The sequence below is a fragment of the Panthera leo genome, chromosome B4 (assembly GCF_018350215.1).
Source record: "Panthera leo isolate Ple1 chromosome B4, P.leo_Ple1_pat1.1, whole genome shotgun sequence".
In the NCBI taxonomy this organism is placed as follows: domain Eukaryota; kingdom Metazoa; phylum Chordata; class Mammalia; order Carnivora; family Felidae; genus Panthera; species Panthera leo.
Genome location: NC_056685.1, coordinates 138,434,033 through 138,450,447, shown reverse-complemented (window position 1 = coordinate 138,450,447; position 16,415 = coordinate 138,434,033). Strand labels below are relative to the sequence as shown.

Here is a 16,415-nt window from a genome sequence, read left to right as displayed (position 1 = left end):
GGTGACCTTCACGCAGCTGAGGCTGGCAGGTTCTCCTCCCGAGCAGTTGTGAGGGTCCTGGTGCCCACTGGCCAGAGGGCCCGACCTCTGCCAACCATGTGCACTTCCTGCTTGGAAAGCCTGGGTATCTACAGGTCATCTGGGGATTTCAGGTTTCATCAGAGCAACAGTTGCAGATAGGCTACATGGTGTTACCTACTATGTAAACAAATCTTCTCTGTCATGAAGAACTGATCCTTTAAACAAAAAAACCGCTGGATCAAGTGCCCTCCTCGGAAATTATGCTGAAAAATGTGATTAATGAAAAAGTACACCTTTGGTTGGGATTCCTTTGGTCACCGTTGCTGCTCTTTCAAACAATCTTCCAGAAAATCTGCAACGGGCCTCTTTCTAAACCACAGCGACGGAGAAAAATCAATCCGAGTGTCTCCCCAAACTGCAGCACGGGAACAGATGAACACTAAATACAACCTTCCAACTTCCAGGAAAGCATAAAATACGCTTCCGAGGGACACAAGAAGAGAAGAAGCTGCTAAGGATGTGCAATTCACATCCACTGCAAATCCTGTTTCCAAGAACGTAAGGAGACTGGGGGCAGCCGGGAAGTTGCTGGTGGGGAAAACCCAGCCACCTCGCAGAGATCTCGTCACACGGTTAAGAGTGAGTGCAGTTACGGAAGCAGGAAACAGTATTTTGAACAGACAGGTTGGAAAGCAGCTAAATATACTGAATCAATAAAGTATCATTGGAAGAACCGTGAAAAACTTCATCGTATGGAAATCGGGTAATAACCATTAGATCCATCGTCAAAAATCAGATTCAACCAAGGAACAGAATGGAGTTTGTAACTTGTATGACCCCATTTTATAATGTCATCCAACAGTTCCCCAAACCGAGTGCCTTTCCGGGGGCGATGGCTGGAACGCCCACCACCCCATCACATCCTAAGCACAGTACGATCTCTCGACACATTCGGTGAAGTCACCTGCAAAGCTCACGTGAGGCTCTTCATGAAAGAGCCTTTCTCTTCTCTGTACCTCACCGCTGACCGGCTGGCGTCACAAATCCACGCCCGGTTCTGCTCGGTATCACTTCATTAATGCTCTGTTCGTTAATGTAACAAGCTGTCAGGAGAATATGCCCGGGATGGGCAGGCATTATCTCCCAACTTTCATTTCATTAAACTCTGCTGCTGCAGTATCACAGGCAGTTCCCCTATGATGTATAGGGGAAATTATTTAAAGAATGAACGTAAAAAGTATTTCAAAGCCCCCACTTAAATATGAAAACATAATCTAAAACGGCCGAGCACACACTGTAATTTTTCCATAATATTAAAGATGTTCCTTCCAGACTCGGTAATTAATTGGATTCCATGGAGAAATTATGCCAGCATCCTTGGTAGCAAAATGATGCACAAAGGCAGGGAACAGAGTGCCAAAGGACAGCCATAAACAACCATGCTGTCGCCCAGATTATGACAATCATCGGGCTTAATAAGGAGTGAGATCTGCCCGCTTCTGGTACGCGCTCATTATTCCCTGCAAAGTGCCTGCACTGAATTCTGATTACGTCGCCTTAATCATGGGAAGGGAGAGGCTCTGGCCCAGAAGAATGCCCAGCCCTGCCCTGGGGGAGCCGGGCCCCACGGGCTGAGTGAGGACAGCATCACCCGGGCCGGGGGGCCAAGCCCGAGCCCCAAGACTCGCGCCCACCTCCCCCCGCCCCCGCCCCACCCCGCATGGCCCTCAGGGAGGTGGGTGCTCAGGAAGTGGGCTTACCGTCAATCCGGCTCACCAGCTCTTCCAACATTTTCACCTTCATTTGAATCCCAGGCTGGGCAAAGGTATAGTTGTCCTACGGGGAAAATAACAGCGGCTGTCATATGGGTAGAAAATAAAACACACGTTCCGAGGGGGAAAAGGCAGTGGAGCAAAGATGAACACTTTCACAGCAGAACGAGTTCCCCAACTAGACTCATGTGTTACACACCAGACCGCGTCACAAGGCCAACACACAGCGCAATCCGGTTCGAGGTGGGGTCCAGCCCCTTCCTGACATCAGAGGGTGGGCACACCCATCTCAGGGGTATTCACTGGAGCATCTCTTTATGTAAACGCAGATGTTTACATTTAAAGTGAACAAACGGGGTGGGGGGGGGGCGGGGAGGGGTGCGCCTGGGTGGCTCAGTCGGTTAAGCGGACGACTTCGGCTCAGGTCATGATCTCGCGGTTTGTGGGTTCGAGCCCCGTGTCAGGCTCTGTGCTGACAGCTCGGAGCTTGAAGCCTGCTTCGGATTCTGTGTCTCCCCCCCTCTCTACCCCTCCCCTGCTCAAGCTCTGTCTTTCTGTCTGTCTCTCTCAAAAATAAGTAAACATTAAACAAAACCCACAGTGAACAAACAGGCTCCCTGAGAAGTGCATGCTGGGTGCCGCTGCCTGGCTGGCGCACGGGCAGGAGGGACTCGGTGTCGTCGCAGGAGCAGGTGCGGAACGGTGGCCGGGCTGGTACCGACGGTGCTGGCGTCATGCCCACAGTCCAAGGGCCAATGACACGGCCACTGCAAGAGGAGAGTGTGAGTGCGAGACCATTCTTAGTGAAGCCGGGTGAAGAAGGTGAAGGCATCGAGTGGGACAAGTCCTCGGTCAGACGGATCTGGAAAGGGAGCCCTGCTCTACTACTCAGGAGCTGTGCGGCCTTGGCAAGCGACATCCCCTCTCCGGGCTCGTTTTGTCATCCATACCGTGAGAATAATGCTGCCTTCTAGGCCTTCCTGACCAGGAAACCAGGTCAGGGGAAAAGGCTGGCGGGTCCAAGGCACCAGAGGCGCGAGAAACAAGGACGGGGCCCCAGCCAGCCTCCGGTCACCCTCCGAAGAGCCACTGGGCTCCCACAGGCACAAGCGTTCACACGGGGACACACAGGCAAGGCAGAGACAACCCCAAAGAGGTCCATGTCCAGAGCCGACCAAAGGGCACGGAGGTGTGGATCCACTGACCATGAGGAGTTATCCCACTGTGGTCATGGGGTCCTGACAAGTAGAAGGGGAGGAGGAGAGTTTGTGTGAGCACAAGAAAGACTCGACCCGCCATGGCAGCTCTGAAGATGAAGAAAGGGGTCGGAGCCAAGGGCGCCGGCTGGGAAAAGCCAAGGTTATGAGTTCTCCCTGGAGCCTCTGGGAAGGATGCGGCCCGGCCCACACCTTGGTTTAGCCCCAAGAGACACACATCAGAACCCTGGCCTCCAGAACCACGAGATAATAAATAACCTGTGTTGTTTTTAAGCCACTAAACCTGTGGTGATTTGTTACAGCAGCAACAGGAAATGGATACGGGAGGTTTGGACGATGTTTTTTACTGGGGCCCCAGGGACCCACTGAAATAAAAGGATGAAGGGCGCCTCGGGGCTCGGTTGGTTAAGCGTCTGACTCTTGATATGGGCTGAAGTCATGATCCCAGGGTCGTGAGTTCAAGCCCCACACTGGGCTCTGCACTGAGCGTGGAGCCTGCTTAGGACTCTCTTCCTCTCCCTCTGCCCCTCTCCCCTGCTCACGCTCTCTCTCTCTCTCTCTCTCTTTAAAAAAAAAAAGTGCCTACAAGGCAGTGAGGGTTTTTTCCCCACGAACATGGAAAATGGACAGAGTCGGCCCTGATCGCTCACCGGGCGATGTCCCCCAAGTGGATTTCGAGTGACAGGCTCCAGGCTCCAAGCCGGGGCATCTCTGCAAGGGCAAGACCAGGAAGAGTTGCGTGCACCGACCTAACCCAGAGCAACACCGAGGCACAAAACATGGGCGCTCCCGAGGGGGCCCCTCGGGTGCCTGGCATGACCGTCTCCAAGATCTGGTGACAGGCCTGTGTGTCCTGCTAAACCCTGAGCTCTGGAGAAGCGAGGCCTGTCAGGGACCCCCGTTTAATGGGCAGGACTCCTGGGCCTGAAGGAGCCGTGCACGTCCCGACACAGCAACACCCATTAAGGACAGAGCGTAACAGGGAAAAGAAATTTGGGGCTTGGACTTGAGCTTTTGCAAGGGGTAGCCTTCGAGACTTCATTTCTCCCTGGAAACTGGATAACAGAAGGAGATTTATATTCAAACTTGGAGCGCACTGCCTGGTTGGAAGTCTATAGGCTGTCATCCGACTGCCCAGCAGAACTTCTGATGAGCCGGTGCCAACAGCAGACCTGGGTATGGTTCAGGATGAGGAAGAAACTGCAGAGTGACTCTGACGCCTTGCGGATCATTTCATTAACGCTCAGTTCTGGCAAATTCCAGAGTCATCAAGGGCACATTCCAACACCCTCCCCCAGGGGTCCCAGGAGAACAGTCGAAGGTGCAGGAGCTTCACTTCGAGCTGGCGAGTCCTCATGGGCCGGGCCGTGGACTTCCTCCCCTCCTCCGGGGAATTCAGCCGCAGCCACTCCTGCACGGTCTCTATCCCCAGAACACTCGCTGCAAAGAGGCAACTTCTCAACTGCTAAGCCCGGCAGCCAAGCCCAGCAGAATAGACAGGCTGTGGGCTCAGCCCTCCTTCCACCGCTCAGAGCCAGCTAATCCCCCAGGAAGGCTGCTCCCCAGGAAAGCTCTCCACTCGGCGCCCCAGGGTGGCTCTACCGCGTGGGCGGTCGGCTCCGACGGGGTGGGTAAGCCTGAGTAAGCCTGGGATTCAGTCGGCCAGTTTATTTGGCTCTCACACTGAGATAGGATTTCAAGATTCTCATTTAGAAGAAATAAAAGGTATTCCTCAGTCTCCATCTGCCACTATTTTGTTTTATTTCTCAATTTGTTCAAAACCCAGGTAGGGAAGATAGGTTTTCTTGGAAATCCAAACAACGTGAAAAGAAGAACGGCTGAGAGCCTTTAAAATTAAAAAAAAAAAAAAAAAAAAAAAAAAAAAAATCTGTATTTTAAAAGGACCAGAAAAGACTGATGGGGCAGGGGCTTGGCATTCTGGATCTGAGTCACAGGCAGAGAAGACCGGCCTTCAGACAGGCTCTGACCCTGATGACAAGATGGAGCTCGGAGGGCAGCGCCCAGCGAGGAGACCACATGGGTCAGCGGAGGGGGCCCAGGCTGTGGATGGCCCCACTCAGCAGCCAGGCAGCCTTTGAAGGCTTGTCCAGGTGTACGGAGAGAGGAATATTCTGCGACCCTAGTAACAGCCCCTCTGGGAGGCACGTGGCACTCATGCCCTTCCGGGGGGGTGCCCGCGGCCCAAGACCCCACAGGAAAAGAGCCTCTGATCAGACCCCGGGTTCTGCCTGCTCAAGGCCAGGACACCACCCCCAGCACCCGGTCCAAACACACACCTGCACACGCACTTTGTGCAGAACACATCTGCTAAGTGACGCGGTGAACGGGCACACGAGATGCTACACATTGATAGAAACGTGAACAGCAATAATATCACTCCCTTCACAAAAAGCAAACATTCATACCCTTCCAAACTGAGATCTGATTCTATGTCTTTCAAAAAGAATACAATACACAAAACTTACTGGCGGGAGGAAGAAAGGTCTGAGGAATACAGTGACCTCTTGGGGAATGTTTACAGGGGGAAAAGTCTGCGTTCGCAAGAAACCATCAAAGCAGGCGCACACGGGGGGGCCTCGCATCTGCTGCTACCTTCCACCTCACACTCTGGCAATAACAAATAGCACTTCCTGTGCTCTTCAGGAGAAAAGGAGAATAGCATGTTTTGAAGGAGCACTTCAGGGAAGAGCTGAAAATTAAATTCACAGGGGCTCAGCTGGAAGGACCAACAGCACCCACCTACTGAGGCACGCAGCTCCAGGGGCGCTAGGAACCCCGCCTGCACCTGACAGGGGCTGTGCCCTGGACCAGCCCCGCCTCCTGGCCTGCCTCCAGGCCCGCCTCCTGAGCCCCGCCTCCTGGCCCATCTCCAGAGCCCCGCCTCCAGAGCCCCGCCTCCAGAGCCCCGCCTCCAGAACCCCACCTCCTGGCCGCCTCCAGAGCCCCGCCTCCTGGCCCGCCTCCAGAGCCCCGCCTCCAGAGCCCCGCCTCCAGAGCCCCTCCTCCTGGTCCGCCTCCAGAACCCCGCCTCCTGGCCCGCCTCCAGAGCCCCGCCTCCAGAGCCCCGCCTCCAGAGCCCCGCCTCCAGAGTCCCTCCTCCTGGTCCGCCTCCAGAACCCCGCCTCCTGGCCCGCCTCCAGAGCCCCGCCTCCAGGTCCGCCTCCCAGAACTTGGCTTCCCTCTTACTCTGAAACCATGTCACCCTCCTCACCCCCCTGGACCTGCCCCCAAACAACTCGGCAAGCCCTTTCCCCAAACACCCGCCTGAAAGACTTCTGTGACCTTCACCTCTTACTGGCGCCCCCAGGCCATCTGGCACAGCCTCGGACAAAGTGTCCCACGGGGGCCCTGGCAGCACACAGGTGAGACAGCAAATGTGGCAGCCACAGCCACGCTCGGCGCTCGCCCATCGGGACGTCACCCCGGTTACCGCAAGGATGCAGCATCCGATACACGGCCCCACGGTGTCGGACTGTAGGCGCCTTCATTGCCCCAGGAACCACTTACTGCATCCTGCCGTGGGCCAGGCGACACGCCGAGTCCCGGCACAGATGGGACTGCAGTCCTCAGACAGGCTTGTGTGCAAGGCCAGCCTTCCCTCCCTCGGCTGGTGCCTGAGTGTTTCGGGAGTGTTCCCATCATTCCCTAACAAGGAAGAAACGCCCAGGGTGCCTCAACTGGCAGTGTAGCTTATGCTGAACTGCGTTCCTTCCAGAGTCTGGAATTCTGAAAAATGCCAGGCAGAGGGTGTGCAGGTGACGAGCTCTCAAGAGAAGCCGGCACGGAGTCTCTGACAAGCTCCCTGGAGGACATTTCACACCTGCCGCCAGGACTCGCCGCCGGGGGCGTTAACCTCCACCAGGGCAGGCCACGAGGAAGCTTACCCCTGTTGCCTCCGTGCCCCCCCCCACCCCCCGCTTGGCTGGCTCTGCTCTACATGCTGGCCCTGGAAGGAAGCCGGGCCCTGAGTCCTATGTACTGAGTCCCGGGAGGCAGTGAACCTCCGGGTGGTCTTCGGGGAGACACAGTCGGGGAGAAAAACAGGGCCCTTCTGTTCACAGAGAGAGAAGAGTCAAGCAAATGATCGTCACAGAGGCCATGCGAGCGCATGTGACGGGCTCACTGTGATCCGGGAAGTCCCTCCTGCCATCACAGCGCAGAACAGGGAGCCTCTCCTGGGGGCCAGGCGGACGGTGAGGCCTGAGCAGAGATGCAGAAAGAAGGGAGCAGGGTGCAGGACGGCCCTGGCAGCAGCCGAGAGCAGGGCACCCTCCCAGGAGGGGACCAAGGAGTCCTCATTATATGACAGCCAGTACAGCTGGAGGGGCAGAGGGGAGGCTGTGGTGAGGCAGGAGACGACCATTCCGAGGCTGGGAGACCACGTGGGAGCAGAGCTGTGGAACAAAGGTAGGGACCCAGACATGGGGAGGACCGCGGTTACCAGATCCGCATTCTGGAAGACGCCTGTGGCTGCGAGGGGCAGAGCGGACGTGGGGGTGTCGGGTGTGAGACCACCGCCCTGATCCAGGCCAAAGGACGACCAGGGCCCCTCACTGGACGCAGGCCCCCCGAAGTATCCAAACTGCTTTCAACGACCCGCACGACTGGTTGGGTTTTTGAACTTGAACGTGGGGCTTTTCATTTATTGCTCTGCGCTCGCTCACTTGATTGGTTCTCGGGTGGCATTCCAGGCAGCTGCACTCATTCTGAATCTTGATTATGTCATCTATCACATTAGCTGTCCCTGCAAGCTTAGAGGCGCTGCTGAAACTTACACCCTCCGTGTCCTCATTACACACTCCGAGAAGAGGGGGGGGGGAAGGACGAGGGCAAGGACGGAGCGCCCCGGGAGACCACACTCAGGTGGAGGGGCGTCGTCCAGTATGTGAGGCCAACTCCCCCCTTGGTTCCTGCGACCTTAATTCCTCTGGTCTCCGGTTTTCTCATCTACAAATGAGAGAGGAAGGGCCCCTTCATAAGGCGCTAGGGATGTTAAATGAGTCATCACTGTACCTCAAGAACCTGGACCCACCCTTCCACGGTGACACCGGTCACAGGACGGTGGTGAAGATGTGGCTCCCTCCCACAGCCCAGACACGGCGGCCAGTGCTCCCACTGCCAGCCACTCCGAAAACGGGGAAGATGGTAAATGCCCGCCTTCAGCCACTGGCTGGCATTCTGCCAAAACCACGGAGCCAGTAAAAAGGGCAGCGGTCGTCAAGGGTCTGAGAGGAAGAGAGGGTGAAGGGCTGGAGCACAGGGGATTTTTAAGGCACAGAAACCACTCTATGTGATACTGTAATGGTGGACACGTGCCATTAGACATTCATCCAAACCCACAGAATGTCCACCACCAAGAGAGAACCCTGACGTAAACTCTGGACTTTAGCTAATAATGATAAAGCAGCACTGGCTTATCAGCTGTACCAAGCACATCACCCTAATGCAAGACGTTAATACTAGGAGAAGCCGTGTCTGTCAGGAGGTGGTGAGTGCACAGGAACGGTACTTTCTGCTCGGTATTTCTGTACACCTGAAACTGCTCTAAAACATAAAGTCCGTTAACTTTTTTTTAAGTCTACAAATTTTTAAAAATGCTCAATTCATCCAGAAGAAGGTAGAAAAAAGGAGGAAGTAAGAAAAATGAATACAAAATAAAGAGCAGAATAGCAGCCTACACACCAGCCATACAGATAATTACACTGGAAACATCCTATGAACGTATGTAAACACACTTAAAAAGAGGAAGCAAATCCAACTGTAAGTAATGAACAAGAAATGCACTCTAACCAAGAAGATGCCGGTAGATCACAAGCAAAAGGGTAAGAAAGACGCACCAAGACTAAGACGAAGGATGGCAGAATGGCTGTATTAATATCAGAGGGACTGGGCTCCAGCACAGGGAGCACAACCAGAAACAATGAGGAGAATTTCATATCAATAAACAAAAATAGGGGCACCTGCGTGGCTCAGTCAGTTAAGTGTCTGACTTCAGCTCAGGTCATGATCTCACGGTTCATGAGTTCAAGTCCTGCATCAGGCTCTCTGCTGTCAGCGTGGAGCCCGCTTGGGATCCTCTGTCCCCCCGTCTGCCCCACCCCGACCCGTGGATGCGTGCATACGCGTGCACTCTCTCTCTCAAAGATAAATAAAAACATTTTTAAAAAAATAATAAACAGGGTGCCTGGTGGTTCATTTCATTAAGCATCCGACATCAGCCTAGGTCATGATCTCGCTGTTCCCGAGATTGAGCCCCACATCGCGTTCTGTGCTGAGAGTTCAGAGCCTGGAGCCTGTTTCAGATTCTGTCTCTCTCTCTCTCTCTCTCTCTCTCTCTCTGCCATTCACCCACTCACACTCTGTCTCTCTCTCTCAAAAATAAATAAACATTTAAAAAAAAGGTTAAGCAATAAACAAAAATAATAAATACAAATTCATCAAGAAAACCTAAAGCCTAATCCTACGTGTGCGTATCTAATAAATGACATTCAAATAATGTGAAGCAAAACTGAAAAAACTAAAGAAGAGACAAATCAATCGTTGTAGTTGGAAATTTCAAAAGTCTTCACTCAGTAGTGGATAGGAAAAGTAAACAGAAAATCAGTAAAAGCAGAGAAGACTAGACTAACACTATCAACCAACCTGACCCAACTGACATTTACGGAAACTCCCCCCAACAAAGCACAGCACAAGTTCTTTCCAAGGACACATGAAACGTTAACCAAGGCATACCATGTGGCAGATCCCAAAACAAGTAGCAGTAAAGTTAATTATCAACGCTAGGAATGAAAGATAGCACCATAATTCCCCTAGACATTAAAAGAATTAAGAAGTATAGGGGCACCTGGGTGGCTCAGTCAGTTGGGCATCCGATGTCGGCATGTCCGACATCGGCTCAGGTCATAACCTCACATCATGACCCCAATGTGAGTTTGAGCCCCACGTCGGACTCTGTGCTGACAGTTCAGAGCCTGGAGCCTGCTTCGGATTCTGTGTCTCCCTCTCTGTGCCCCTCCCCTGCTTGTGCTCTGTCTCTCTCTCTCTCTCAAAAATTAAAACATGTTTAAAAAATTTAAAAAAAAAAAGAATTAAGGACAATTTCTTTAAAATGACCACATTCCTTAAAAGACACAAATTTTCAAAATTGACAAGAAAATAACTAGAAAATCTTGAGCCCTACCTAAAGCAGAAATTGAATTTATAGTTAAAACTTGCCCACAAAGAAAGTTCCAGGCCAAGATGGCTTCACTGTTGAATTCTATAAAATATTTAAAAGAGAAATAATAGCAAACTTACACAAACTCTTTCAGAAATTATAGAAACACTTCATGAGGCCACCATTTCCCTAATGCTAAAAAAGAAAAAGATGGGGAGCCTGGGTGTCTCAGTAGGTCATGATGTGTAGTTCGTGAGTTCGAGCCCCACGTGGGCTCACTGCTGTCAAGCGCAAAAGCCTGCTTCGGATCCTCTGTCTCCCCTCTCTTTCCGCCCTCCCCCCACTCATACTCTCTCTCTGTCTCTCTCTCTGTCTCTCTTTCTCTCTCAAAAATAAATAAAACATTTAAGGGGCTCCTGGGTGGCTCAGTCGGTTGAGCGACTGACTTCGACTCAGGTCATGATCTTGCAGTTGTGGGTTCAAGCCCGCATTGGGGTCTATGTTGACAGCTAGGAGCCTGGAGCCTGGAGCCTGCTTTGGATTCTGTGTCTCCCTCTCTCTCTGCCCCTCCCCAACTTGTGCTCTCTCTCTCGCTCGCTCTCTCTCTCTCTCTCAAAAATAAATAAACATTAAAAAAGTTTTTTTAAATAAATAAAACATTTTTTAAAAATAAAATTTATTTTTAAATAAAACATTTTAAAAAATTAAAGGAAAAAAAGGAGGGGGTGCCCAGGTGACTCAGTCGGTAAGTGTCCAACTTCAGCTCGGGTCACGACCTCACGGTTCGTGGACTCAAGCCCCGCGTCGGGCTTTGTGCTGACAGCTCGGACGGAGCCTGGAGCCCACTTTGGAATCTGTGTCTCCCTCTCTCTCTGACCCTCCCCTGCTCACACTCTGTCTCTCTCTCTCAAAAATAAATAAACATTAAAAAATTTTTAATTAAAAAATAAAATTTAATTAGAAAAAAGAAAAAGACATTAGAAGGGAAGAAAGTAGAAAACGATATTCCTTGTGAAAAGGGATGTGAAAATCTTTAAATATATATTACCAAAGAAGATCCAGAGACATAGAGAAAAGCTAATATGACAAAGGGGGGTTTGTCTCAGGAACACAGGTCGGCTTAATAATTAAAAAATAATTAGGGCCCTTTACGACATTAACAGAATAAACAAAAAAATTACATGATCATCTCAACAGAAGAAAAAGCACTTGACAAAATACCAATTCATAATTTAAAAGACTCAGCAGAGCAAACTATAATCTGTTGTCCTCATCTTCTTCTATCAGATTTTAAGAATTCTGTCCTCAACCTCTTATTCCATTATTTACCAGTATTCCTCAAATAAACCAGGGTGCTTATTAAAAATATAGACTCCTTGTCTGTGGAATTTGCACTGTCAGCAACCACCCAAAAAAGGGCATCCACAAAAAGCCAACAGCTACCATCAGACTTAATGCTGAGAGCCTGAATGTTTCACCCTCCCCACCAGTATCTGGGAGGACGTAAAAAAGTTTGCTCTCATCACTTGAGGACCTTGACAATGCAATAAGGCAAGAAAGGGAAAAAAAGAAAAGCCATGTATGTTATACAGAAAGAAGTAAAACTCTCTTTATTTGCAGATGACATGGTTGTGAACAGAGAAACTCCTAAGGCATCTACCAAAAAAGCTCCTAGAATGACTAAGTGAATTTAGCAAGATCACCAGAAAGGTGTGGCACATTACATTTTCCAAAAGTGACCATGACAGTGTCTCCTATCCCACATGCTCTTTTATTATGTGATCATGCCACCCCTGTATCAAGCCTCCCCCTCTCCCCCCTGCCAAGCCCAGGTACCAGATACTCACACGTAAATGGGTGAGACTTTGGGTGATTCCAGCCCCCAGGGATCAACTTGTGCCGACTTTCAAGTCTTCCCACCCGAGACTCCAGACACTGTGGCACATGGGTAAGCACTACATGCCATGCCCTAACTGAAATCCTGACCAAAAGCATCTTGTGGGCAAAATAAATCAGTTCCTTTAAGTCAAGAAATTTGGAGCAACTTGTTACGCAACAATACTAGCTAGAAAAGGATGTCAGGTTACAAAACCAATTGTATTGGTTTATACTAGCAGCAAAAACTGAAAAACAAAATTGACAAACAAAGCTATACCACTGAAAGTAGCATCAAAAAAAAAAAAAAAAACAAACAACAAAAAAAAAACCCCAACCTATTTGGAAGCAAATTTAACAAGATACACTGAAAACCACAAAATGTTTGTGAGGATAAATTTTAACATGTCTATCTACGTTAAGAGACTCGATATAGTTAATACTATTAATTCTGGGAAAATTGACATATAGATTCAACATAATCCCATTCAAACCCCAGCTTCTATTGCTTTTTTAAGGCTTTCTTGGTAGGAAGTGGCTACCGGTAAACTTTATATAAAAATGTAAAGGAGCAAAAATATGCGTGACAATTTATTTTAAAAAGAACAAAGTTGGAGGACTTTCTCTACTGGACTTTGAGAAAAGCTATGGTAATTAAGACAGCATGTACTGGCATAAAGATCCATTAACAGAACGGAACAGGAAGAGTGTCCAAAAATACACACACACTTACACAATCATGTGATTTGCAGAAAAAGTACTAAAGCAATCTATTTTGGGGACAAGAAAACTATTTTCAACAAATGTGCTACGTTAACTAGGAAACTAGGATACCCTACATTTTAAAAATAAACTCTGATGCCTTCCTCACACCATACAGAAAAATTAAGTCAAGTTAGATGATAAACCTTGAAGTCAAACCAAAAATTATAAAGCTTCTGGAAGAAAAACCTAGGAGAATACCCTGGCATCCTGGGAGTAGGGAAGGATTTTTAGTTAGGACACAAAGAAAACAATTACCAAAGAAGAAAAAAATGATAAATTCGACTTCGCCAAAATTACATTTTTCCGATCATGAAAAACCGTTTTCAAAAAAAAGGAGCGATCTACCACCAACCTGGGGAAAATACGTTCCCACTTCCCCCCCCCCACTCTCTATACACACACATACATATCTTTTTTAAAAAGAATTTTTTTTAAGATTTTATTTTTAAGCAATATCTGCACCCAACGTGAGGCTTGAACCCACGACCCCATGATCAAGAGTCCCACGCTCCCCTGACGGAGCCAGCCAGGCGCCCCGTACACGCACGTAACTTCACAGAAGACCGCCATCCAGCACACGCAGAGAAGCCAGAGAAGGACGGTGCTGCTGAGAAGAGGCGCGGCCCGACCTCGCATGTACCGCTGCTGGGTGTGCGGGACAGCAGGGCCCCCTCCGGGGGTCCTAAGTACACCCCCACAGCATGACCCGCCAAGCCTACCCCTGGGCGCTGACCCAAGAGAAACGGAGCGCACGCCAAGCAGAAAGACGTGCCCACGAATGTTCACAGAAGGTGTACTCGCATCAGCCAAAGGCCGGAAGCAGCCTCGGCCTGCACCGAGAGGCGGACCGACACACAGGCCGGGATCTCTTCGAACGGGGAACCACTACTTGGTAATTAAAAGGGATGAACTATTCATTCAGGCAACAACACAGATTTTACATTTTTCAATGCTATTGTGAATTGAATTTTTTTTTTAATTTTCATTTCTAAATTGTTTGCTGCTCAATGACTCATTCTTAATGAATCTTCTGCTGCAGCCCAGTAACCAACACAGTCTTCTCTGTTTAATAACCCTTTCCAGAATGTTGCCAAGAATTCTCAATTTTATCGGCGAGGGCTCTAAAATCCCATCTCTCAAGATTCTGCCCCACACGGAGCATGATTCATCTAGTGTTGGAGACAGGAACACGTCTACGTGGACCAGGGCCGCCTTCTTCATTCCTCCCTCCACGGGGCTGGGCACGAGGCCCGCCTCTCCGTCCTTCCGCATGACGGCCCTGCCGCTCCTTCCGGGAGAAGATGGAACCAAATCAGGGCCAAGTGGACCGCCTTCCCCTCGGCCACCTTTCCAGGCACCAGACCAGCCCCTCGCTTCTGGGGTTTCCATTGAGCTTAGCTGGGAAAGAACAATGTCCCCAGACCTCTGGCCACCCCGGGCTCTGGCTGTCGAAGCTCATTTCTAAGGATCCTGGGCCACCTTCCAAGCCGGTCGTGGGCCCCTCTCCTTCTTGGAGCATGAAGCTCTCCAAGGGCTCCCCGTACCCGCTCTGTTTTCCCGTGATATGTGTGTCCCTTTTCTCCTCGCTGGTGTTCCCGCCAACAGCTGGCGCACAATGGCTGCATCTGAGGGACAGAATGCGCCGCAGCCCCTGGGGCCGTCACTTTCCCTGACAGGCTTCCCCCGCCTTCTCTCCGACAAGTTCCAGGATAATGCGGTCCCTCTCCCCAGCACCCCCATCACTCCCCCGTGCCACCAACCAGTTCTCAGAATTGAATGATTCTTCCCCAAGGATATGAAATGTAAATGACTAATTATAAAAGGCAACAGTTCCTTTCTACTCAAAAAAGCTGTCCTGTTAAGTAATGAATCCAAGAGTAATAGTGTGACTCCAGGGGAGGCAAACAGGGAAGCCGTAATTCAACAAGCAATAGCTCCCGACAGCCCGGGGTACTGGTGCTGTTAGTGAGATGGGAACACGGCGGGGGGGGGGGGGGGGGGGGGGGGGGGGGGGGGCGCGCCCGGGTGGCTCAGTCCATTAAGCATCTGACTTCGGCTCAGGTCATGATCTCACAGTTTGCAGGTTCAAGCTCTGCATCAGACTCACTGCTGTCCACACAGAGCCCGCTTTGGATCCTCTGTTCCCATCTCTCTCTGCCCCTGCCCTGCTTGCACACACGCTCTCTCTCTCAAAAATAAATAAAACATTTTTTTTAAAAACTTAAAAAAAAAAAAAAAAGACACACGGGTAAAAGCACAAGGAGAATCCCCCCAAAAGCCGGGAAGGCCTCCCTGGCCGCGTTGCCCCGCCAGCAGCTTCCGCCAGCAGACAGCCACGTCCGGAACCGGCCCCTGGGCACGGACACCGCATCGTGCCGGAAGGCAGTCCCCCGTACAGAGGTTGCCCATCGGCCCAGAGGGGCTCAGACGGACTCCTATGAGCCACACCAAGAACGCCTCCCCCACGCCCGGCCACCGATCTCAAAGACCGCTGGAAACACACTCAGGGGAGCCATTGTAAGGAATAACGGCCCACCAGACTATTTTCGAAAAGCAGATCTCCCTGGCCGGCCGCCTCACGCGCCCGGGGAACAAGGCCCACCAAGAGCAACAACGCAGAAAGGGGCAGAAAGAAGCCCGGCTGTGGAAGAAGAGAAACTGAGGAGGAGAATGAAATGGAGCGTTTCCCTAAATAGAACATCTGATCTCGAAAAGGCGTTTACAATCACAGCCACTGCACGACTGAGGAAGGACCCCGCGGCGACAGTCCCAGCGCTGAGGACAGTCACCACTGAAGCCGAGAAGACACAGAAGAGGCACGCGGTGGCACCCCCGTCTGCGCCCAGCCTGCCCGGGCCACCCTCCCGCGCTGTGGAAACGTCCCACGGCACGCTCCACCGGGCGGATCCGAGCCACCCGCTTCACCAGCAGACAGAGGATTGCCTCATAACTGCGTCCGCTTCTCGAGACAAAACCATCAATCAGAGTAACCAGCGGGTCACACGAGCCGAAGACATCTGCCCAGATGTGCCGACTGTAAACCCAGCCTTCTTTCCACGTCGCATCTCTTAATGGGGTACTGTGAAGGTTCCTCCCCGGGCAGGACTGTTCGTGCCCTGCCTGACGGTTAGTACCCTGATACCTGCCCTCCAACTGCCAGTGGCACCCCCCCGTCACAGCAACCCCCGAAACACGCAGATACTCCCCAGCGACCCCAAGGAGGCAGCGTGGAACCCCACCGCCCCCACCCCACTGACGGTGCTCACGGCGGCACCGCAGCGGACGAGGCCTGCAGAGCCTGCCCGGCGCTCTCCCCTGGCCCAGCCCTCCCTGCCCGTCCCGCTGCCACCTGGCCCAACACACCGTCCCTGAGGGTGTTTCTCTTCTCCCAGCACCAATGCCCCGCAATAAAAACAACGTCCTCTCGGGGCGCCTGGGGGGCTCAGTCGGTTGGGCGTCCGACTTCGGCTCAGGTCACGATCTCACGGTTTGTGGTTCGAGCCCCGCGTCAGGCTCTGTGCCGACAGCTCGGAGCCCGGAGCCTGCTTCACACTCTGTGTCTCCCTCTCTCTCCGCCCCTCCCCTGTT

At 51.5% G+C, this 16,415-nt stretch overlaps 1 protein-coding gene across 4 annotated transcripts in view; it reads right to left on the bottom strand.

Annotated features, from left to right (window-relative positions):
* TBC1D22A (TBC1 domain family member 22A) overlaps window positions 1-16,415 on the bottom strand; it is a 320,415-nt gene that overhangs the window by 115,214 nt on the left and 188,786 nt on the right. For all 4 annotated transcript variants that reach the window (XM_042948144.1, XM_042948145.1, XM_042948147.1 and 1 more), the window contains one exon: window positions 1,782-1,857. In XM_042948144.1, the coding sequence (XP_042804078.1) occupies window positions 1,782-1,857 (76 nt within the window). The remainder of the gene's footprint in view (window positions 1-1,781; window positions 1,858-16,415) is intronic.